Genomic DNA, 24,489 nt, shown 5'->3' on the forward strand with positions numbered 1-24,489 from the left:
CAGCTGGGGAACTCCTGCTAGCCCAGCCCAGGCTAAGCTGGAGCCAAAAGGATCCTCGTGATTCCTGGGTGCTTCCCAATGTACGGCCACCAGCCAGCAAGTCCTCGCTGAGGGCTGTGTTGGACTAAGTTTTCAAACTGCCGCTGGAAGGTCCCAAAACAGCATGCTGCTTGTGTTGCTGTAAAATGGAAACTAATGCTTTGCAAACTAGAACCACTGCAATTATTTTCAGCAACATCACAATCCTTTCCATTGCTCAGCTAACTCAAGAACAACTAGCCAGGAGGTTAAGAAAACCAAACCAAGCCAACCCTAATTTAAACAATTACAGAATTAGTCATCAACGGACTAAGTAGTATTTAGACAGTAAGTTCAACATATGCCACACTGATTGCCCTTAGCAGTTGCAAAATAGAATTAGAAAACTAACATTTATTAAATCAATTTGAATTTTAATATACATTTCAAGAACGTGGCAGCATAAAAGGAAATGTTTTTAGAAACAACCTGAATCTACCATTTGCAATTTTACATCAGTGATCAGGGCTCTCCTGTCGACAGTTCCAAAACACACTTGACCTAAATTCTCCAACTTTTGGTACCATATTTAATGCAGCAGTGAGATAGTAAAGATTCCAAGTACTCCCACATTTCTGGAGCAAAGGTACTATGTATTTAATTTAATGAACGTCCTAATAAATGTACCATCAACAATCTCAGCAAAACTTAACAGCTCTGCAAAAGCATTCAGAAACAACCCATGCTGTGCAGTTTACTCCCTTTAAATCAGACTCCGGTTTGGCTACTTTTCTTACACGTAGTGGACTAATAAACAGATTTACATTAGTAGGTCACGATCAAACCACCAAATTAGAAAATGGTAGGATCCTTTTGGGTCAACACAAAAATCACATACAAGTTTAACTAAATACATTTTAATAGGACATAGTTAAATCTCATGAGGGCTAAAAAACACAGATCTTAGGTACTTGGGTTGGCAAATAAAGACAAGAATACTAAGAAGCATTTTCCACCATTTACTCATTATCAAAAATATTTTTCAACTCTTCTTGCAAAACAAAAACAAAAAAGTACAGACTGGACACGTACATCACATTTTTCTTCCTATGGCTTTAACCCCCCACCCTACCCACCCCACAGAAAAGACGGGGGGAGAAACAAACCAAAACCAACAAAAAGATCTGACCACATTCACAGAAAATGACACCATGGTACACTACAAAACAAAAGGAGGTGTCATTTGTGTCCAAAGGTTTTTGCTTATTTCTTAGGTGAGGAACCATCATTGTACATGCTTTGTGCCAAATCAAAATACACCTAACGTTAGGTCGGAAAGCGCTGCGGGGTTCATTAGATGAATAAAATGAAAGATGGAAGCAGTGAAGTAACTCAAAAAATTCACACACTATTTAACATGCTGTTGAAACAGGAATAGCCTTTTAAATTAGAAGGTAATGTTTTGTATTCTAGTCAGCCCATATTTAATTTGTGCTATATCATTCAAAGAGGAGAAATTTCTGCTTTCATGAAGTAATCTGACTTTTTTAGGCTGCCAGTGAAGCCCTAAATGCAAGACTGAATTCTTCCGCTTGTACTCATATTTAGGGGTTGCGCTGAAATAAACCATTTTTGCATAAAGCTGAATTCCTATAAAGGTGCTTTCATTTTAACACTTTCTGAGATAAGCTCTTTGACAACTTTGTGTTATTTTTCCATTTTAGAGCCTTTCAGCCCAGGTTGAAAAGCACTAACCTTCGAAAGCTACTTTCAACATATTAGTGAAAATTAGACAGATTCTGGGTGGAGTGAGTTGTACCACTTATTGTGTCTAACAAACATCTGAAATATTTGACCTTAGATAGCAATCCATCCTCTGCCCCAGCTGAAAGATGCCTGTCAGCGAAGAACTACCCTCAGGGGGATGGGTCCCAAGTCTATTGCAGTACAAACTTCATCAAACAAACAAACAAACAAATCACCCCCAATGGTCATAACTGCTGTGGAAGTCTCTGTGTATCCCAGGCACTGATCAGCAAAGGAGAGAGAAAAATCAGCCAAGGAGTCTCTCTGTAGCCCACAAACCCCTCTCTTTTCTAGAAGCAACAGCAATAAAATCAGCAGGAACTCCAGAAAAAAAAAAGGGAGGGATGGGTGGGAGAGAATGGTGCTAATAAAACTTCGTGTACAAGTAATTTTCTTGCCCCAGCCAAAATAGTCAGGGAACATGACCATTGGAATTGTCAAGAAAACAAAAAAGAGAGTGATGTTGTTAACGGGGACAATGTATCCAAGTCAGCAGTCTGACATTCATATCTAACCACTGATCTTCCTGACCCTTGTCTGGAGACTGAGCTGCTTTCTGAGCTATTAGCTTCCTCAGTATATTACTAAACTTTTTTAAACTGTTCCATAGAGTAGGTAGTCAATTCTCACCATGGGAAATTATCTACCCTTTTCAAACTGTATTCCCCAGCTCAGTGCTGCATTTCCTACAGGAATATTAGGTGATTTTCTAGTAATGGTGACTGTAACTAATCCATAATTACTTTTCTACATCATAATCTAGCACAATTTAGATGGACTAACTAGATACCACCTTTCCACATTTAAGCAGAAGCTTTGACTGAGCACAAAGCATGACCGAGTACAATGAGGTTAATGTATTCTTTGCCAAAAATCTTGTGATAAAATCATTTACATCAGCAATTGATCTCAAACTATGAGGTGCTGTAAGAACTAAAAACAGTTTTAGGGTAACTCCTCCGTTATCTGCAACTATTTCCCAGACACTAATACACATAACATAGCAATGAAAAACACTTGATACAAGTGATCTAAACGCAGGAGCTCCAGCAAGTTAAACAGAACCATAGCTGCCTTAAAACTGTAGCAGTTCCCCTACTGATGGCAGGGAAAAGAAAGATTCAACAGTCGTATCTCATGTCTATAGCTTCATCCAAACTTTTATCATCGTGTGTACTGGCAGCTAAAAACGTAGTTACTGGTGACCCTGTCACATTGATTACACTGGTGCTTGTGCTGGCATTGCGCACTGCAATGCTTGTCACATTAATGCCCAAAGTAAGCCTAGTCTGCTCCAAGGCCTTTTCTGGCACTGCAAATGCCTCCAGCTTCTTCTCCCCATTAGCCATGTATGAGTTTTGGCAGCCACGGCATATGCAGTCAAGGCAGGCTTTGCGGTTAGAATAGCAAGGGCAGCGTTGGCCACGGCATGTAAGAACACTTGGATTTTGGGTGGCACGACCACATTTACACCCTTTCTTTTCTTGTGGCTTTTTATACACAGTTTTTGTTGGGCTTCCTGGCATAACATTACTGCTAGGAACTTTCTCCTTTGCTTTGTCTTTTGTTTTCAGCACCCCTGGTTTGGCTTTCGGGTGAGATTTCTTAGGGGCATGTTCTAAATTCTTTTTCATGCTTTTGTTAGACAGCAGCACAGTTTTACTTATTTTGGGAGTAGTGCCTCCATTAGGTACAGTTGCAATAGGCTGCAAAGACATTTTATTTTCCTGTTTTACCGTTACAGGAGCTGATGCTCCCAGTGTTGGGCCACAGATGATGCTGGAAATGGGTAGAGGTTGAACCTTTTCACTGTCACTTTCTGATCGAGATCGCTTTCTGTTTAGCTTAACCACCTTAGGCGTCGCCGCTGTACAGGAGATTCCGTGAGGAGAAGCATCTGTGGACATGAAAATGTTATGGCTAAGAGGTGGGGGAGAAAGCTGAAGGAAAGGGCCATTAGTCATGTTTGCTTCCAAGCTGGACTGCAAATTAGAATCACAGACTTCAGTATTTGAAACGGTCTCTAAGCTCCGGAGAACTTCCTCGACGCTAAGGAGAAGTGAGCCACCTGGTTTTATATCTTCACTGAAACTGCAGATGTCAATGCCTGTCGTACACAAGTCACTAGTAGAAACTGTGTCGCACACAGGCTGCAGGCTGCTAGAGATATCTTCAGTTTTTATATACTCTCCAGTACTACAGACATCAATTGTGTTTGCGTGTTCAGGAGAAGGAATATTCACTCCAAGTTTATCTACTGAAAGCCCATTACAATTGGGCAACCCGTTGATAACAGAACTTCTAATATCAATGTTGTGTGTGCTTTCAGGTATTGATGTAAAACTAGCTGGAGGATCAGTTGTGAGTTCTGAGGTTGAAGGTACTGGGGAATGTGTCAAACACAAAGCCAAGGCTGTATCAGAAGATTTTTCTGTCTCTTCATGGAGTGGTGATCCATCTTTGAGCAAAGCCAAAAGATCTGCAGAACAATCAACTGCTTGGATAATATCTCGTGCCAGTGGAGTTTGCGTTATGTATTCGCAGAGTTTCTTATAGCAGTTCACTAAGATGCTTAGTTGCTTATTCTCCTCAAACTGTTCATAGTCCTTGCACCAGCTACATGATGGTTTCATCATCATCTTCTTGCCTTTACAAGTTTTGCAGACATAATGCTGACATGTGGAGTTGGTAGGAGCAATAGGGTCTTGAAGCAAATTTCCTAAGGAAAAAAGAAAGAGAAAGATTACAATGGACTCAAGGCAGGCTTCCAGGATAATATGGGATGATTTTTTTTTTACTGTCAAAAAACTGCGTGACAAAGTTCAGTAAGTCACAAGAAAATGTACCATCCACACAATAGCCTGTAAAAGTTTTCACAGCTGCTATATCTGGTTTTAAAACAATGTCAAATTAAAAAAAAAAATTATGGTGTGACGGTTTTCTTCTAATTTGTTGTGCTGCCAAAGCCTTTAGAAACACTCTCCACTGAAACACTACCGATTCCCTTGTCCCCTTCAGCCGTTTCTTCCATTGAAACTTACAAAACACAAGATTTCTATGAATTTACCAAAAGTGCAACAATAAACTCCCATGAAGAGCTACTGCAGAGATTTTAATTAAATTAGTGAAAATGACAATGGAGCAGAGGAAAACTCTAAAAGGAAAGTAAAAATGATGTAATATCAACCCCAAAAGGAAAGAAGACACAGCAGACTTTTACTTTTCGTTTAGCTAAGACTAAAAATAGAGCCTAGCTTTGTGACAGTCAATGCCATGAATAAAGCACAAAGTTTTTAACTTTGCAAGCAACAAATGTTAAATGGATCCCATGAATTCTTATAAACATTGAATAGAACACCTAGTAATACATTTGATCTAAAAAAAAAAAGACTATATTGCTCTCCGATAGATCACTCCTGTGCCAAACCAGAAGGTACAACAAGGCAGCTATTAACATTTCCTGGGGAGTAATGGCTCCCAGTTTTCTAATTCACAGACACGTATCAGTGAAATAATACTTAAAACAGTGGTGATGCTTAAATTCTTCAAAGTGGCAACAACAGCTCATGTCCTGGGCAGGCACAAAGAAATCAGAAGAAAGGATTTTCTCTAAGATCTTACTGTTAAGAATAGAAAACTAATAAAAATCAGTTGCTGAAGGAATCAACACACCTGACAACACAGAAAGTTTCAGACACCCCATACTGACAATCTGGAATATTATGTCTCCAGATCTCTGAAATTGTAAAAACCTGGAAGAATGTTTTTGTTTTTATTTAAGACCAAACCAAGTTAACACACAAGGATAAAATAGGAAAGAACAGAAGTAACTGAAATTCTGTACAGAAATAATCCAACTAGTAACTATATCCAGAAAAATGACAGTATCACTTTGCTATTTCTAGCTAGCTCTAGGCCAGAAAGATACTCTAACACCTAAATTAAATTTCAGAGTATCTATAGTAATCTACAGCAACAGGTTTCCCGTCCTTTCCAAGCAGCAGATTTTCAGCTTTGATCAGACCTTTCTCTCATAAGGAGCCTTTGCTGGATGAGTTACAACCATCAGTGAATTCTCACCCAGATTTTCCAAAGTGAAAACATGCTGTTACGAACACATGAATAAAATGAAACAATTTGGGATGAGAAAGCAAAGTGCATGCATTAAAACAGACTGAGATTAAAAAAACTGCATCAAAGAGAGATACTTTCTCTCATCACTCACTTGCCAAGGAACTTTTAATCACACAGACCTTCTGTAACAGATTCTCATGACAGCGCTTTGAAGGGATCTAATTAACTGGATCTAGTTGAGTGGACCAAGTTACCAACTAATAAAACCCAACCTTTCTACCTTACATTACCTTAGTCGAGAACCCAAGGCCTCAGGCAGAAGAACAAGACATACTATACTAACCCTTGGCTGTAGTAGCACCTAAAAGTATGAAACTTGTCCCTCACTCTGTAGCCTGTGTCAAAATGTTCCAACCCCCTTCCTAACCTAACCCTCTGTGCTTTTCACCATTCAACCCACTTTTGAAAATTCAACCTTTTGTATGTGTTTAAATAGGAAATTTGCATTAGCACAGTAATTCTGCAACACTTAAATTCTGTGAGTGAGCAGGCTATTATCCCATTTTCCCTTTGCAATCTGAGTTCCCTGGTACCTCTTTGGGAAAGGACTGCTCCACAGCCCTCCACCTGAGCTGTCTTTCAGTAAAAGTGGCTTGATGTAAACTGGTTTTTGACCAAGAAATAACAAGAGTCAGTGCTGAAGTCATCATTACGTAGTATTTTTTTAATAAACTAAGAGAAAATACAATTGTTTAGAAAGTTGGCAGGTGACACACAATTTGACACAATGTCAAATAATGAGAACTGCCACTACAGCTCGACTGGAACAGGGGCTGTAGGGAAATGCACTGTATTTGAACACAGTTAATTGAAAGTGATGCAGGAGGAACACTGGATAGGAGAAGCTGTAGAACAGAGAAAGGTTCAAAGCACAATTACAGCAATACTTGATGGGAAATGCACTTCACGACCAAAGAGTAGGTGTTTAACTTTTCTTTGCTAATCTAATGAGGAAGGGCTGACTGAGGAAGGGTGACCCCGCAAGACCCCACCATGAGAAGACAATAGCAAAACACTCAAGTTAAACAGTGAAGATTTGAAGCCAACAGATGGAACATGGAAGTCACACAATCCAACCTGCAGTGGATTTTTTTTTTTTTTAAAGTTCCCTTTAAATGACAGTATATAAACAGCAACGCAGGCAGAGATGTCCATCATGGTCGCAAGACTGGATTTGATTTTGTGAGAAAAGTCCCCAACTCCCATGCGGAAAAACAAAAGAAAGCTTTAAATCACATCAGCTAGTCTCAGAAGTCATGTCCTTAAGCACAACGAGTTCACAAACAATTGTCCGTCCCTTCTGGATCTTGAGTCTTTCCAACAGGACAGGCAGAAAGCCATGCCAGGACCAATGCAGGAGGCAAACACACCTAACACTTGTTCATTTAATACTTCGAGACTTCAGAAGCCATCATAAAAATACATGCATCCACAGTGCTTCCAGGACCAAAAGCCCACCAGCATCAATACACAATGAAACAAAGCAGTTGGGTGTGCTCCTTCATCCACCTTTAGCCTCTTTTTCCTACTTATGATAATTAAGTATGAGTTACAATGATCAATGCTTTACAGATTCTGAAGCACTAAAATACTTCAGAGGTGGAACCAAATAAACAATATACCAATTTAATTATTAATGAGATTTAAAGAAAAAAAAAGTCATCGCCAACTGTGCATTTTATTTCTCCCAAAATAAATTTGGCTGAAACTGTTGAATGGGTATGATGCTAGAAGAGGATACTGAAAAATTTAAATTTCCTGAAGCTTTGAGGACAAAAAACAGACGGACAGACAAGACAAAACACTTCACATGCTCTCACTGAAGCAAAGAACAGAGTGAGTTCTACTGTCAGTAAATGTCAGGCAACCTACACAGGAGAGACACTAGGAATGCCTGAGATGTGGGAATATTTTCAGCTTGAGCTCATATCTCATTTAATACTCATTCTTCAGTCAAAGTTTCTCTCGTATGGATTCTGTGGCACCTATCACTCTCTTCAGCTTTAGTATCATTAGGCAAAAAAAAAAAAAAGTCAACCATGAGATGCAAATTCACAGAAAATTAAGTTTCATTACTTTTAATACTCAGGGAATGGTAGTAAGTCAGCAACGCTGTCCCAGAAAGATAACACCCGAGCTGCTACCCAGAATCTGGAGGTACTAAGCTCTGGGACATTCCAAACTGCTGGACTGTACAGGCTCCCAAGGCGTAACACTCATTTGATGCTGCAAATTACCAGATCTTCCCAGATGAAGATTATGAACTCCACCGTGAAAATAAAACCAGGAAGGATTCCAAGATGTTACCTAGCCCATCCTCAAACTCCTAAGAATAACCATACTGAGTTAGATCCATCTAGCCCAGCAGGCCATCTCACTAGTGGCCAAAAGCAGATGCTTAGGGCATAGAGTAAGAACAAGGCAAGCAAACAATTAATACTTGCCCAGCCTTTAACCACTATGGGCTGAGATACTTCTCGTGGGAGATGGGGTTTCCATGTACTCTAACTCTCGGCTTCCCTCCTTAGGCTTGCCTCATCTCCTCTTTAACCATTTCAAATGTCATCAGTCACAGCAGGCTTTGACAAGGAGGTCCCTTGTCAGCAATCCACTGTGCTGAGAATGACCTTTTTGGTTTGAGCATTACTCTTCATAGTTTCACTTGACAATCTCTGGTTCTGGTGTTGGATGAAGCAACAGTCAATCACTATCCTCTCTTCCACACTACTCATGGTTTTACAGACATATACCACGTAATCCTCCAAGCTGTCTCTTTTCCAGACTGTATAGAAGTTGTTCCTTCCGTTGGATCACCCTTCCCCTAACTCTTCCACAGTTCTTTTTTGAGATGGGAGGACCACAACTTCAACAACGTAAGATGCAGGTGAACCACAGCTTTATATAGTGCCATAATAAAGTTCTCCACTTTATTCTCTAATCCAGTCCTGATTTTTAGCATTTGCTTTGCTTTTTTGATTGAGACTCAGTACTGAGCTGACATTCTCATGGAGTTTTCTATTGCAAGGCCAAGATCTCACTTTTGGCTGGTAGCCATCAGTGCTACCCCTTTCTATAAATTTACAAATTTATAGAGATCTGCAAGATATAAAAATGGTGGGCTCTGAGAAGTTAATATTTTTTCCATGTTTATAATTTAATATTTATCTAAGCTAAATTTAATTTGTCATTTTATTGCGCAGTCATTCATCCGCATAAGATCCTTCCATGATTACTCAATGCAGGCCTTCATTTTTACCACCCTAAATAGCTTGGTATTACTAAACTTTGCCTTGTCTTTTCTCACTCTCTTTTGTAAGGGGTATATTAATGCACCAAAAGCAAAATCATGTTCTTACAAAGCCTCCAATAAGAGGTTTTCCCTAAACAGCACCAGCTCTTAACTATCCTACTTTCAGAAAGGTTTACTAAACATCGACATTAATATGAGCACTTAAAATTAATAAACAGCATATACAGAGGAAATACTTTTAATATATTATTTACAAAGTATCACAGCTGTCCTGGAAAGGCTGCTACCAGGAGGGAGGTCATTTAAACCACAAGGAATACTTCCTATTGTGTTCCTTAATGAGCTTACTTCACAGCTGCAGGAAGAGGGGAAGCATCTGCAAATTCTATCTCAGAGACCAAAGGGAGGAGAAGAATTGGGAATCAATGCAATTGTTAGGTGTATATATCCAGCAAATGCACTCCAAATGGATGAAATTCACTGAGAAGAAAGACTTTAATCGGAACAGGTCACCATCTTCCATTCTCATCTATCCTCAGCAAAGGCAGAAATATAATGCCCTAGGAAAGGGGCTAAACACAATAACTAATTTAGCACCCTTGGAAAAGCCTACTGAAACATAATATATTGCCTTTTTTAACAACTCGTAGTGTTAACAATGATGAAACTATTAAATCTTAATTTGATCAAGTCAACTAGAAAAAAAATTATGATGTCAAATTTTGTTACAAGTAGAAATAAATGTATCACTGGGGTTTATCTCCAGCATTTGTCTGCCAAAACAGTCTTTAATTCTTGGTTGCATTCATATCACCAGAAGTCACCCTCCTTTCATAGTGCACAGCAAGCAAGCGGAAAACTCAACAGCCCAGCCCTCTACTCCTTTCACTCTGACTGAAGTGGTGTATCTGCTACACAACATAAAAATAGGACTGGCATCCATGATGAAGGGGAGAAGAAAGCTCACCTGCACCAGCTAAATCTGTTAACATCAAACACTACCATGACCATCATTTCATTTTTAAACCAAGATTACAAAAAGTGTCTCCAAACTTTGGATTAGTCAGATAGAAATTCTACAGCTCTGTGAATCTAGCAAGTTTTAAAAAACAGGCAGCTATAATCAATCTGATGAAGCACACATATACTTCTGCATTAGACTTAATATATGGCAAGCACCTCAAAGCAATAACCAGAAGCTGGAGATTTAACAGTTGGACTGCTACACTTTCAGCATTTTCATTTCTGGATTAAACGCGATCTGATTGTTTCTACTAAACTAATTAGCAACAAGCAGTAAGCTCTAACAAATTGCTATAGTCAAGCTTCAGAGTTAACCACCTTCTGAAGGATGGGAGCTAGTTCTCACTGACTGGCAGTACCACTGGATAGGCTTTTTGAAGTTCAGCTATCCACCTACCTGTACTTCAGCTGAAGCAGCCTCTGAAAGGAAAAGGCTTGCTCCCCTTAACAATTTGCCTGCACTGCTCCCTTCTTCAACCCCACACAGCATCTTTTCATCTAACAAATTATCAGCTAGATCTGACTGAAGAATAAGTAGCTCAATGAGGTTTCAAAACAAAACATGCAAAAGAAAAATGCGACCATAAAAGCAGTAGCATTTTCAGAGTTTGATAAAAAAACCTAGAAGCACTACTTGATGATAGGCAGGCAGGCAGGCATATGATAGTGAAAAGGTCTATTAAACATCTGCAGAAAAATAAAACAAATATGTAACATCTGTTTTATACAGGTGAAAGATTTGAATACTTACTAGAAAAGAAGATAACTAAATAAACCCAGAGAAACTTCAAGAGAGGTTAGTGCAAGGGACAACTGCCAAGGACAAGACAACAGTAAAAGGTCTACTTACACAGATCTCAAGCCCGAACATAAACCCCTTCCAAACCGTATGCTCGAGACTGTGGGCTTGAACCATGGTCTGGTTGATACATGTCAAAAATACTGCACCAAATACAAGAGGCAGATTCACCAGATGGAGGTTTGTGCTACCCCTGCCCTGACAAACTGTCCCAGTTAGAAAAATGTTTGGCGACTTTTCTCATCATACAGAAACCTACTGGATCATGTGGCAGAGGTGCCACCTATCACCCAGATATCCTACACCCACTTCCCAGTGTTCAGAAAACAAATCAACATTTGCAGCAACCACGCTCTTGGTTGAGAGGCCTGAAGATGCAAGACGCATCTGCAATATTACTAGCACAAAACTTTGAACCTAGTCTACAAAACACAGATTGCAAATAAGAGGAGTTCACAATGACAACACTAGAAACGTACTTATCCTTTCATGGGTTTTGTGAGACAAGGCTTCGTAGACACAAATAGTTTTATTCAGCCAAAAACTAGAAATAGAAAAAATTGCCCAAGACTTTCAGCACACAATCCTTTTTCAGTTCTGAAACAGTAAGAGTTCACCTGTGAACTAAATTATAGTATTTCTTCCTGAAAACACCATCTTGCTCTTAGATCACCACAACAACAATGGTGCCACTAGAATTTGTCCAAAGACATTCACAAGCATTCACAGATTCCCTATCAGGTGAAATGGAAACATGGGCGACACATAAAAAAAGCATTAAAAAAAGCCCCAAAAAACTTATTTCAAAATTTTATCAGAGCAAACATTCTGCTGGCTGCTGAATATTTCTGACCATCCTCCATCAACAAACATCTATGAAAAATTAGCTACAGAAATTATTACCCTCATATAGGAATGGTCACAACTAAAGAATTAATGATTGTATGAGATCCTGGAAAAATCAAAACTGCACTATTTTTGGTCTGAACACCATGGGAACCCAAATTAACCATTATATGAATACAGTTAGACTATTTTTCTGTATATTTGGAGAAACACAGTCAACCTCTTTAGCTAAAGTTCAAGAAAAAAAACCAGAAATATAACAACAAATTGCATTTTAACTGTAGAAGGGACTGCTTTGTTCTCTGACTCTGTCCCCTGCATAATAAACAACAGAACATATTTTAACAAGTCCTGTGTCAAAGTTATATTTCTGTTTGAAAGTCTTTGTGTTTACAAAATCACTGACTGGAAAAATTCTGAATGTATTTTTAACAAACTAGGTGGCAAAGTTCAAACTTTGTAATGAACAGGCTTTTAAAAGATAGAGAAATTAATCTTGTTCACCATCCAATGTAAAATTTTCATGTTATGATGTTTTCCAAAAGTCAAGGTTGCTGTATTTTAAGAGCTTTTAAATGGCAAAGTTAACATTTCTCCTATGGGTAGGAGATTAATTTCATTAAACATGTTTTTATGCAGCATGAACACTCATAAGAGTTAAAACTTGCTTTGAAAGTTATAGATCAAGTTGATCACTTTCTCTGAGCAAACAAAAAGAGTAATGAAAACTATTTTTTCCCACCAAACAAAAATGCTGGCACCATCAGGATTAACCATGCAATCTTAAAGTGAACTGTGCTCTTCAAGACCACTGGAGAAGGAGCAAGCCCTGTGCTGTGACTGCAAGGCTCAGGAGACAAGAGAGTAACAAATTACATCATTGAAGGACTTCAAAGTGAATTCTTTTCAGCGCTCAAGAAAGGTTGTGCTATACGTTATTTCTCAAGTCATATACTAGATGCAAATAATCTTTTCTGGCCTCACAACGAACTCCAACATCCAACATATCCAGCAACTGCTTACTCCATATTTAGTCAACCTATTCTGTAAATCATAACATAGTAAGAAAACAACACCAAAGAAATCTGTGTTTGAACGCACTATGTCCATAGACCCAGACAACTAAGTTGTCCCAATAAAGATGCCTCTTGGCAACATATTAACTTTTCTTCAAACACTCTGAAATGCAATCAGTTTAATCAATATCCTCAGGTGACCATCAAAACCCATCTATTATCTCCCACTGCCTCAATCAGTTACACACTCATCCCAAATCACATCAGAAGACAATATTGCAATCTTCACTTTGCAACCTTCTTCTGAAGCCCACTATCAACCAGCTGTTATAGTGGAAACCACAGTTAACTTATCTTCCTACACCTCAATTTTGTTCTAAGACAGAGGAGTATTTTTAGTTTAGAAACCAATTTAAATTCAACTGGTAGAACATTATGTCATCAAAACTTATGCAGTACAATGCAGACAACCTTGAAAAAGCTGTTCTCCCAAGAGTCACACAAAGGATTTAAAAACAGGAAAGGGAAACAGTGAATTTAAGTAAGGAGATTTTTAAGAGGAAGAGAAATCATCCAACATGTTCTTGGCTAAAAGTTGGTGTATTCAGAGATGTGCGAGTAGACATTTTATAGACAACTGCCCATGCTGGTTATCTCCAAAACAAGAAGAAAAAGAACACCTGCAGCAGAAGGTATTAGTCCCATAGTCCATGCTGCCCGATGGCTGTTTCAGAGATTCTTGTTATTTTGCGCATTCTTCAGAAATTCAGAAGTATTTTGGCAACCATTCAAGTAATTTTTAAGGGGAAAATAACATACTTTTAAAAACTACCAATATATGAAAATGGAGGAAAGAAGAACATTTCAATGAAAAAATACCTTAAAAAAAAAAGCACCAATCCAGATCACTTTTCAAACATAAAAGGCAACTCTGATCTGGCAGCACAGATCATGCATCAGTCTTCCCTCTCCTTAATCTAGGGAGAATGGACAAGGAATGAGAGTTCGAGGCTAAACTTTTCCCTTACAAAAATTAAATACGTTTTTTCACTTTAAAACTCTGATATCCAGGCTTAACTCACTTAGTCATGGCTCACATCCCAAATAGATAATCCAGTATCATGCATATAATTAAGTTTTATTAGTAGTGGGAGTTTGTTTCTTCTGCCTTCTTCCATCTGTGACCAGAAACTGAATTTGCTAGAAAGTTTCAATCTATTTAGGTGTCATCCAACTATCTTCTTTTCTCTGAAGGACATCACATAACTGCTGCATGCCTTGGATTGTCTCAATACCATCGGTGGAAAAAAGACTTACTCTAGAGCCGCAATTTGTTTGTATTCCACTTGCTTATGGTGCTTCTTCCCTTAGATACTTGTAGAAATGTTCACATTAAAGTTTAATGAAACTGTACAGGTCTAATTCACAATTTCCCAGTGACAAAGTATAGCCTAAAGTAGTAAGCTCTATTTGGGATCCATAACAATGTCACCAAGAGCTATAGACAAGGGGTCCGGAGGAAGTCACACCACACACTGGCATAGGGGAAGAAGCAGTCAGAACTGCAGAAGCAATGGAGAATTAGCTCAGCGAGGGGCAAGGAAGAAGAGGAGAAGCCTTCACAGGTCCAACATGGACAAGAGGGCACAAAGATGGAAAATTTTACGCAACTCAATCTACCACCAACTATAGAGAAATTTCAAACCTAGCTAGAAGAATGAGTTCCATAAGACTCAACTTATACTGACAGCATAAAACTTCCAGAAAATAGGCTAACAGTTTTACACAAAAGCAGAATGGAAATAACATCCCTACACTAATCTTTAAATAGGAAAACAAAAATTCAAGATTTTGTATTTTATTATTTTGGTCATCCATGCCATTCCCCATGCTTGGGAGTTGATTCCACATTCCACAGTTGATGCTACTTTTACATTTAGCCTTCAATCCTCTAACTAAAATTATCAAGAGCTATCTCAAAACACTTGACAGGAGCTGTATAAGGTACCAGTCAGTGTTGTCGCATTGTTTCTTTGTTCCTTCCCACCCCTTAATCTCCCTTAAGCCACATGTTGTCTCACATTCCCTTGCTTAGATCGCAGAATGTTCAAGGCAAGAACCATATTCTTATCCTGTATTTCTACAGCACAAGCTACAGTTGGGTTCCTGGCCAAATGCAAAGCATTGTCCTAAAGCCATGCAACCTTTCAAGCACTTTCACATTCTGAATCAGCAATAACAATCTTTCAGAGGTTCCAGGATGAAGTTTTCCACAGATAAAAAGCTAAGCTGATCTGACTGCCAACCTGTCTCTTACAAGCATTTAACTGAATTTCAAAAAAGGCTGTTAATGCTGAAAAGCCAACTGAACCTTTGAATGACTTGCAGTAACCTACATGGGATCTGAAACACGGAAAGGCGCTTTTAAGAACATTTTTATCCCAACAGGCAGTACTTTTAAAACACAGAAGTTTGTTGCATAAATTCTACTAAACTATTTTTAAATTAAATGTGGTATTAACACGCAATTTAATAATAATCACTGTAGTCCAGAGACTGAAACTCGGATTTCACATCCTCAAAACACATAAGGCACATATCTTCTGTCTAATGCACAAGCAGGAGCAGTTATTTTTAAGTTTTAAAAGCTCTAGGAAATATAGTCTTATACATCCCTGTATAAGGATGATGCACTACCTACAACACCATCTAGGAAACTATCACATGATTGCACTTAAATCCTAGAAACATACACTGCTGTACTATTGACATAACCTTTATAACCCATTATAGGGTAAGACAGGTAAGACAGAGACCTCAAATCTACCTAGAACAGGCTTACTTAACTTACAATGGCATACTATATTTACATTATGACTTTCTACTGATGGAACTTCATGTGTGCCAATTTGAATCTAAAATCAGAGCTTTAATTAGAATTTCATAATTACGTGGGTCCAAAAACTTCCGCCACCCCTACTATGTGAGCTGGTTTAAAAGACGTATCAGATCAGAAAAAAATTAGTTGGCTTGTGTCTAGTGCATTGAGAAAATAGTGAAAGCACAATAATGTTAGTTGATTTATATAGCTGTCACTAGTTTCATCTAAAAACAATTCTCTAAAATTAAAGGGACAATCCTGACTGCAGAATTAATACCTACAGCATAACAAAGCATTACAGAATGCATTCAGAGACATTAAATACTGAAGAAAGGCTGATGACATAAGGAGCACTAATTTGGGGAGTAATTTCCCAAGCGAAGTCCTAGAAGTCCAACACTTGAGACTTTAACCAAGTGTAGGGGTTTTATGCATTACTGATAATTCATGCAGCATTTCTCCAACAAAGGATGATTTTTAAACATTTACAGTCAAGACCGCATTCTGCTAAGATCTGTGCAAGGGAAGTACCAGACACTCACTGTTCTGTGTACATGAACCCATACCCAGATATTTGGATCTCATTGTCTAAACAGACAAATAGGGTAGAAAGAAGTGAGCATCTGAAAAACTTTTAAATATTTAAAAAAAACCCCAACCAACACACTGTTAAGTTTGGGTAGTCATAGCACTCGCTCTTGTGATCATGACATCTCACAAAGTAACCTTTACTTCAGTACTTAAACTTTACCTTTTAAAACACTGAAGTTAAAAAGGGTTTGGCAGTTGGATAGGCTTTAAATGACCTTAAACACACAGAAGGTGTAACAGCTCTTAGCACTAACGTGTACAAGAGAAAAAAAGTATTTTAAAAACATCACAGCAAGGTGGTCAGAGGGCCAAAGAGAGAAAGAGGCACCAATATTCAGCCATGACAGAAGTGGGAGAACAGGAACACAAAAAGCAAACAAGAAAAAGGTCAATTTGCCTTTACTAGTCTGAGCTGAAGATTTATGACTGCTGGTCAATGCCAGAGTGGACAGTTTTGTATTGGGCAGGACCACTCTCCCATGACTGCCTGCCTGCAGGTTCAAGAAAGACAATTTACCAACTCTGCAGGACAGAAACTGTATTTTACTATCCAGCTGAGGCCTCTGAATGCCACCACGCCACAAACAGGAGCCCAAGAAACAGAGAGAGAATACTGGGGAATCACTCATAAACAGAATACTTGAAACAAACAGTGGCTACAGTTATCTGAAAGCTAGCCTCAGTAAGAAAAAATATAAGCCAAAGCAATAACCTTAAAATTCAGAGAAAGCAAGGGATGAAAGGAGGAAGTGGAACCATCAAGAAGTAGTTTGTAAGTCAGAATATGCATGGCGGCACAAGTCAGTAGAAGAAAACAAACTAAAAAGCATGGTTTGCTCTACCAAACTGAGAGTGACAGAAAAACCAAGCAAGAGAAGCTTAAGAGGGGAAAAATAGCTCAGGAATTTGGGCAGGGACAAATTAAAGATAGACAATTTCAATAGCACAGAGTATAAAAATAAGATTGCAAAAGGCCAAGAAGGGAAGAAGTCAAGGCAAGGAGAACAAAGAACACATTTCAGAAGACCAGTCTTAAAGTGGAGAGGCCAGATAGCACAGTAGTTAGAAACACATAGTCCCTATGTAAGTATCTTATTTAAAGAAAAAATTTAAAAAAAAATCAGAAAAATGTTAGCCTATTTTTAGACTGCCAAAGCAGTCTGGTGACTGACCAAAAGCAAGAAGGATTTATGGAAAAAAAAAAAAAGCACAGTTAGGGATTGGAATTAACAGAGCCTTAAGTAATAAGCAAGAGATAAAGAGCAGAGGTGCATCGATATTGACATCAGTTACACAAAAAAAAAAAAAGAAACTTAGACATATTATTTCAGGAAATGACTACACAGTGATCCTGGGAACAGGCTCCCTCTTTCCCTGTACAAACAGATCTCTATTTTCTAGGACTTTAAGTGGGAGGAGCCAATAGCTGCAGGATAGGAAGCATCCAACACCAGTTTAGCAGCCTCAACAGCTGAAATCCTGATCCTGTAAATAAATAGTTAACTTTATACACAACAGTAATTCAATTAAATCTTAGTGTGACAACACACATTTGTAAAGATAAACACACGCAAACATAGCAGACTTTAAGTCCACCCTGTTAGGAAAATACAAACACAGGGCCAGGACTTAAAACTACCAGAGGGAAAGAAGGAGAATTAACAAAATTAAACAACTGAGAGGTCTAACAGTTCAGAGTCCCTCTCCCAACACTGACCAGGGCTTCAAAGGAAAGTTCAAGAAACGTTGACAGCTTATTCCAGAGCTTCCTACCAGGAACTGACACGTGCCCCCACCTCATAAACACAGCAGAATGCAATTCCTTCCCAATGTTCCCCAGATTGTAATACTGAAATTCCAGATGACTGCTTTTGCCCACAAAATGCAGAATGCTCTTTTTTCGGGGGAGGGAGTGGGGAAATCCTAGCAGAGTGTCAGCCTATGTGCTTTTTATGGTAATTATTGTTATAGGACAGTTATCTGCTACGGACAAAAAAAAAAATCCAAATACTGTTTCTGTGTACTTAAAATTCCTGGCTTTCAATCTGAATTACTTTTTTTGTTCTTTACCTTTCAAGGAGGAGGAAAAAAAAAGTACAAAGTTCTTATTTCCCTGCCTCTACGGTCTGTATATTGTTTTGAGTATCTTTTACCACACTTTCTCTTAGTCATCACTTTTTAAAAGCAATTAACTCGACTACACCAGGGTATTCCAATAACCACTAATAACTACCATACCCTTTATGAAATAAAGCAACCATAACGAAGCATTGCAGTTTGGGGAAAACACGCTCTCTCAACAAAAACAACAAATTATTTAAACAACAGATTATTTTCTTTACAGCTTGCCATGCTGTTAGATATGCAGACCCCTAACGCCTTTCTATCTTTCTGGCCAATACTGCCCGCAGACTTCCCCCCCTCCGCGCGCCACACACACACTTCGGGTTGGTTTTGTTTTTTGGGGTTTGGGGGGGGCGGGGGGGGGACGACACGACACGGGACACAGGATGGGGCGGGACACGACACACGGGTCTAAGGCGAAGAACTATTTTCACTCCACCGTTCCCAACTTGCAAAGAACCCCGCCGTTACCCGCGCCCCCCACCCGCCTGCCGCCGCCCCACGTGGGCTCCGCCGCCGCACCCCCCGGCGGCCGGAGGCTCCGCGGCCGAAGGCTGAGAAAAGTTTCCCGGGCCGCCTCCGTGGCCCAGCCCGGCTCTCGGGGCCGGGGCGGGGGGGGGGGGGGGGGGGGGGGGAAGCCCTACCGCAGCCTTTCCTTCGGCGGCCGGGGCCGGGGCGAAGGCGGCCCGCCGGGGCGACGCGGCCCAGGGCCGGCCCGCAGCGCCGTGCGGGGAGCCCCGGGGGGGTGGGGAGGGCAGACTCATTGTGCAGGGAACAAAAGAAAGATCCTCACCGCAAACGCAGCAGGAGAGGGACTGCCTGAAGTAGGGCAGGAGCTTGTTAATCTCTGTAAAGGACTGGGGATCCCCAGGGTCGTAGTTGAGCACCAGGCGGCTCGCTGAAACGTAGAGAGCAGTGGCATTCACCGGGTTCATCGCAGCCGCTCGCACGCCGCCGGCTCCGGGGTGAGAAGAAAGCGCGGCGCCGAGTCCGTGCCGCCGGCCGAGGGGGCAGGTGGCCCCGGGGCGGGGGCAGGCCGGGTGTCACCTTGGTCCGGGGCCACCTGGAGCCGCGCGGCGGCGGCGGCGGCAGCGCGGAGGCCGCGGCGGCCCTGTCAGAGGGGCCGCTCTGGCTCCTCCTCCGCCTCCAGCGGGGCCTCGCTCCCGAGCAGCGGCCTCGGCCCGCCCGCAGCCGCACAGCGCAGGGAGGCGGCGGCGGCGGCGGCGCTACTCCAGGCTGCGGGCCATGCCGGGCCGCCCTCCCCCGGGCCCTGCTCCTCTCCGAGCGGACGCTTCCTCGGCCGCTGCGGGCCGCGCCTCAGCGGCGGCCCGGCATGGCGGCGGCCGCAGGGAGGAACCGCGAAGCCAGCTCAGGGCGGCGGCGGGCCGGGCCGCGCTGCCCGATCCGGCGGCGGGGGAGGGAGGCGGATGCACCTGGGCCTCAGCGCGGCCGCATCACCGCGGCGCCGCCGCCGCGGCCTCCTCCGCGGGGCCGGTGGCTCCTGGCTGCGCGGCCGCGGGGCGGGCTCCGCTCGCGGGGCAGGATCCGCCGCCCGATCCGCGCCGCAATGTCAATAGCAACCGTTAGATCCAACCGTCACTGCGGAGCCATCGCCGCTGCCGTCTAGCGCCCAGCACCGCGCATGCGCGGCCGGGCCGCTTCCCCCCCGCAGCGGGGGCCCATCCCGCGGCGCGGGGCGGGGGTGGGGAAGGCGGAGCGCAGCGCCCTCTAGCGGGGCCCGGCCGCGCCGCCGCCGGGAGCGGGGCTGCCCTGCCGCCCTCGGCCTGGGCGCGGCGCCGGCCGGGGGGGGGGGGGCGGCCGCGCGCCGCAGCGGCCGCCTCTCCCCCCGCCTCAGCGCGGGCGCCTGCTCCGCGCAGGGCGGGCCGCAGCTCCCGCGCCAGGCGGGCGGGGTCCCGTCGGCGGGTCGCTTGCCCCCGGCCCGCGGCGGTTAGGCTTTGCCCTCGTCCGGGGCCCCCGCCTCACGAGAGGCCCTGCCTCTCTCTAGAGTGGCTGGGCACGGCTTCGTGGTTCTGTCGTGGCGGGCGCCTTCGCCCACCGCTCGGGCTGAGGAGTCGGACCCCGCCTCTGCCTTCAGGCGTCCTGGAGCTTGCAGCCAGGCCTGGCAAATACTTCAGGCTTCCGCCTGGGCTTGAGGCTCCGGGGTACCGAGTGCCCCCCTTCCACCCAGCACGGAGCAAGTCCAGTGCGCGTCTGCCTTCAGAGCGAGAGAGCGGCAGGGCGCGCGAGGTTGTCGGAAGAGCCGGTGCAGGAGCTGCAGAGCACACCCTTCTCGGATGTGGTTCAGATTGCCCCAGTGGACACCACCAGCTGCCCACGCGCGGCTGTGTAGACAGAAGCTTGTCACGAGCGTTCTTGCTGCCCATGCCAGCGCTCTGGAGGCCCCAACGTATAACACAGCAGTGGATCCACAGGCTTGGGGAAGGTATGACCAAGACATGGGCACAGAAGGGATTTTTTACCATTGCCACGTTTTAGATCACTGGGGATATATGGAGGGAACTTCTGATATTTCCACCGTAAGCACCACTGAGGCCGTTCCACACACCACCTCATCCTGTGTTGCAACACTGCCAGTGCCATCAAGGCAGCCCCTTGCCTGCTTCTGTGACGTTTTGGGTAACTGATAGAACCTCTCCTTTTTTCCCCACTTGTCCCTCCCTCTGTTCACCTAGAGTTGCCCATGTTAAACTAATTGAGGAGTTCCACGTGTATCTTTCTGTTCCTTGTCCTCTTTGTGTATCCTCCCAGCTTTCCAGCCCAACTCAAAATGAGCGTGCATACAAAATACAGGAATTTGGGTCTTGACTCCAAATACACATTTAGTAAATACACACTGGTCCTCGTCAAGCTGTATAGCTCACTCTCCACCTGACACGGTTTTCACACACCCCACGTACAGCCCCTGTGCGCTCACTCGGTCCATCCCCCATATTAACATACAACAACCCATCTCCCTTTTGACCGCCCAGCAAACCCTCAATATGCCATCTCTGGGCCATAACTCCTTGCACACCTTCAATCCCTAACCTGACTTCATTTCATGGCACAGCATCTTCATTCTCACTCTCAGCCTACGTGTATATTGCCTGTGAAATGCCCAATTCCTTCTTCAGCTTGCTGCCAGAAACACCTTATGTGCTGAACCACGCCAACAAACCAAAATAACATTCAAGCAATTTCCCATCAAGTACACACTCTTACGTACACCTCCCTGTATCACATCCTCTGCCAAACTCCAAACACAGAGTGTCCTGAACACTCTCATCTCAACTCCTCCCAACTATATCTCACACTGCTCTGGCTGTTATGCAAGGAACTTACTTGACATCCAACATCCAAGGAGTTTTACTAGTCTTACCTAATTTCTGGTATATATTCCTTCAGGGTATCATGCATGAGCTGTATTCAGCAGTTACCATCCGTAATGTTCTGGGACCAAACCTCAATATCCCCGTCCACAGCGCTGACCTGCGCTATTCTTACATTCCCTGATAGAGCTAAAGACGTGGGTTTAGATTCCATCTAAGAACAACTGCAATCCTAGCAGGACAGAGAATATAAACTCTCTAGAACTGCAAGTAAATCTTACTCTTGAGAATTCTGGTAATAATTGAATAATCAAATACAAATTTGCAAGAGTAGCAAGACTGACTAGGTCATACTCTTTTGACCAGAGGAAGCCCATGGTGCTTTTTTTCCCACTATTGCTGGCTGATCTGCTGAATTTGACTTTTCTTCTCATCAGACCCTTGATTTGAGGGTCTACGTTTCTAATAGTGCAGTCCAAGAAGCAGAAAGAATTTTTCCTACCTTTGTTGATTGTTTCTTCTAGTCTATCAGCATTGCTGTTCCGGAGATTGAGTCCTGCTATCCAAACAGATTGGGTTAGGCCCTCAGCTGTTTGTGATCACGAGGACAAATAGAGTGGTAAGACTAAATATTAGGGTCCTGAGTGAACCAACAGGCTCTGCAACCTCTTCCCCCTGCCCTCAGGGGTTTAGCTGCCTGCCTGTGCGTCAGGCCAGTTCTGATGTGGTGCATTTGTGTGACCTTGGATCAGGCTGCTGAGAAATAGCCAAGTTGTGAGAAGTTTCATCTGGGCCCTCTCTGCTTTTGCCTTAGGAGCTGCCTTTAAGCACAAAACCTTGCTCTTTCCTGAACTGTACTGCCTCTGACCTCCTGCTTTGACCTCGGACCTGCCTCATTACTGTGGATGTCTGGCAATCACTGGGCTCACCCCTGTTACTGCTGCTTGATCTGCACTGCTCTTCTTGTTCGGGTACTGTGGGACTGTGTTTCTTGTCGGTGACAATATTGCCCCTGCCTGCCTCGCTGTCACCTTCCTGGCTCACCTTCCCCTCCGCGGTAGCCACTTTTGCTGCTCTCTGATACTAAAAGCCTTGTGGTTTAAGTGTTCTCATTGCTAATCTACCTGTCCAGCCAGTGGTATGTGCTTAATATTGAACAAGTTTAATATTGAACACTCAATAAACTCTTCTGTATGTCAGTGGAAGTAACCTTCAGTAGCCATCCCCTTTCCTCCGCTGGGAAAGTGGCAGAAAGAAGGGCTTAACACCTAAGTCCTCTCATGTGTCTAACTTCTATGGCTTTATTTCTACTCCCATGCCGTGTCTTTCACCTCCCTTAAAACGTCTGCCTTGGGAGATCATTTTAAGAGACCTGTGTAGGAAGCAAAGACTGTACTTCACATTGGTGAAGAACAACTAGTATTTCTGGAGATCTAGAAGGGGGAGGGGAGAGTACAAAAGAGGACAGATGGGACATTTATTTAGAAAACTTAATGTAAATAGTACTTAAAAAAAGGGGGGCGGGGGGGGGGGGGGCAAAAAGTTTTTTATGTGTTTTCCTTGTGCCTGAAAATCAGTTTGATGTTTCAAACCTGGCGCTGTTTCAACATACCAAATTCCTTGGTGCTGGACAGCAAAAAAGTTCCTTCTCTTCACTCTGGAGGTTACAGACTTACACGTACGTTAACTCTGCAATCACAGACCTATTCCTGCCCTTCAGTAGAGCTGTCTGTCTGACTGACCCTCAGATGGCTGTGGTCATGGATCAATTCAGTCACCTGCAGTCTGAGCTTGTGTGCTAATCTGTTGATTTGCATCCCTCTTATCTTTTCAGTGGAAAACGAATCTGAATAAGGGTAGAATAGGGATGTTAGTTAATTTTCCAGTTCCTATCAACATTCTGCCCATGGGTGCATTTGGGAAGAACTAGACACTTCATTTAGATTAGGTTAGAATACAGCCTATGAACCTTGCCAAACACAAATATCTGTACTAATGTCCTAAGTCCTTGGGTGATGGTTTTCTTTACTACTGCACCTAAACAGAATAACCATTTAGATCTCAATGGATGGTTCTTTGTAAATGTATTATATAGAACATGAGGTGATATCGTGGTTTAACCAGCTGAAACCAGGACGGGTGATGAAGGAGCTTTCTGTGTCAAGAGATCCTTCTGTTGTGGAAGTGGTGCATCCTGAAGTGTGTAATTCCTACAATGCTGCGTCTTTAAGGGAAAGTTATCAACTGAGAAGAAAAAAAATACTGTTTACCACATATACTGCCTCTGAACGCTTGGACATGAAGAAACTGGTTGGTTTTTGTTGTTGTTGTTTTGTTACGGGGTTTGTTTTTTTTCCCTTGGACAAATAGAAGACAAATGCCAATGGCAAACTTGCTTCTAATTGCTTGCTTGTTTGACTTGACCTGTTTCCTTCTGTGTCATTACATTTTGAATATCATGAAAAGAGGAGGAGGATAAGACTGGAGTGATTGTAACAGTTCTAACAGTCAGACATGCTTGTGTTTTCTGGGCTGATGTTATTAATAAATTAACAAATCAAATAAAACACTAATAAATATGAAATCACAGTAACTACAGAAGAAAGGAACAACAACAAATGTCCCCACACCTTCTAAGAAAGACAAAGACTGAATTTTGCCAGAAAGCAATC

General features: G+C 42.5%; 1 protein-coding gene across 1 annotated transcript; it reads right to left on the reverse strand.

The window, feature by feature from the left end:
* Window positions 1–1,647: 1,647 nt before the first annotated feature.
* On the reverse strand, window positions 1,648–20,098 carry MSL2 (MSL complex subunit 2). Its single transcript, XM_049803277.1, has 2 exons — window positions 19,282–20,098; window positions 1,648–4,543 (listed from the first exon to the last, which is right to left on the reverse strand). The coding sequence occupies exons 1-2, from the start codon at window positions 19,421–19,423 to the stop codon at window positions 2,946–2,948; spliced, it is 1,740 nt and encodes a 579-aa protein (XP_049659234.1). The 5' UTR covers window positions 19,424–20,098; the 3' UTR covers window positions 1,648–2,945.
* Window positions 20,099–24,489: the final 4,391 nt, after the last annotated feature.

Source organism: Accipiter gentilis, chromosome 6 (assembly GCF_929443795.1).
Source record: "Accipiter gentilis chromosome 6, bAccGen1.1, whole genome shotgun sequence".
Lineage (NCBI taxonomy): Eukaryota > Metazoa > Chordata > Aves > Accipitriformes > Accipitridae > Astur > Astur gentilis.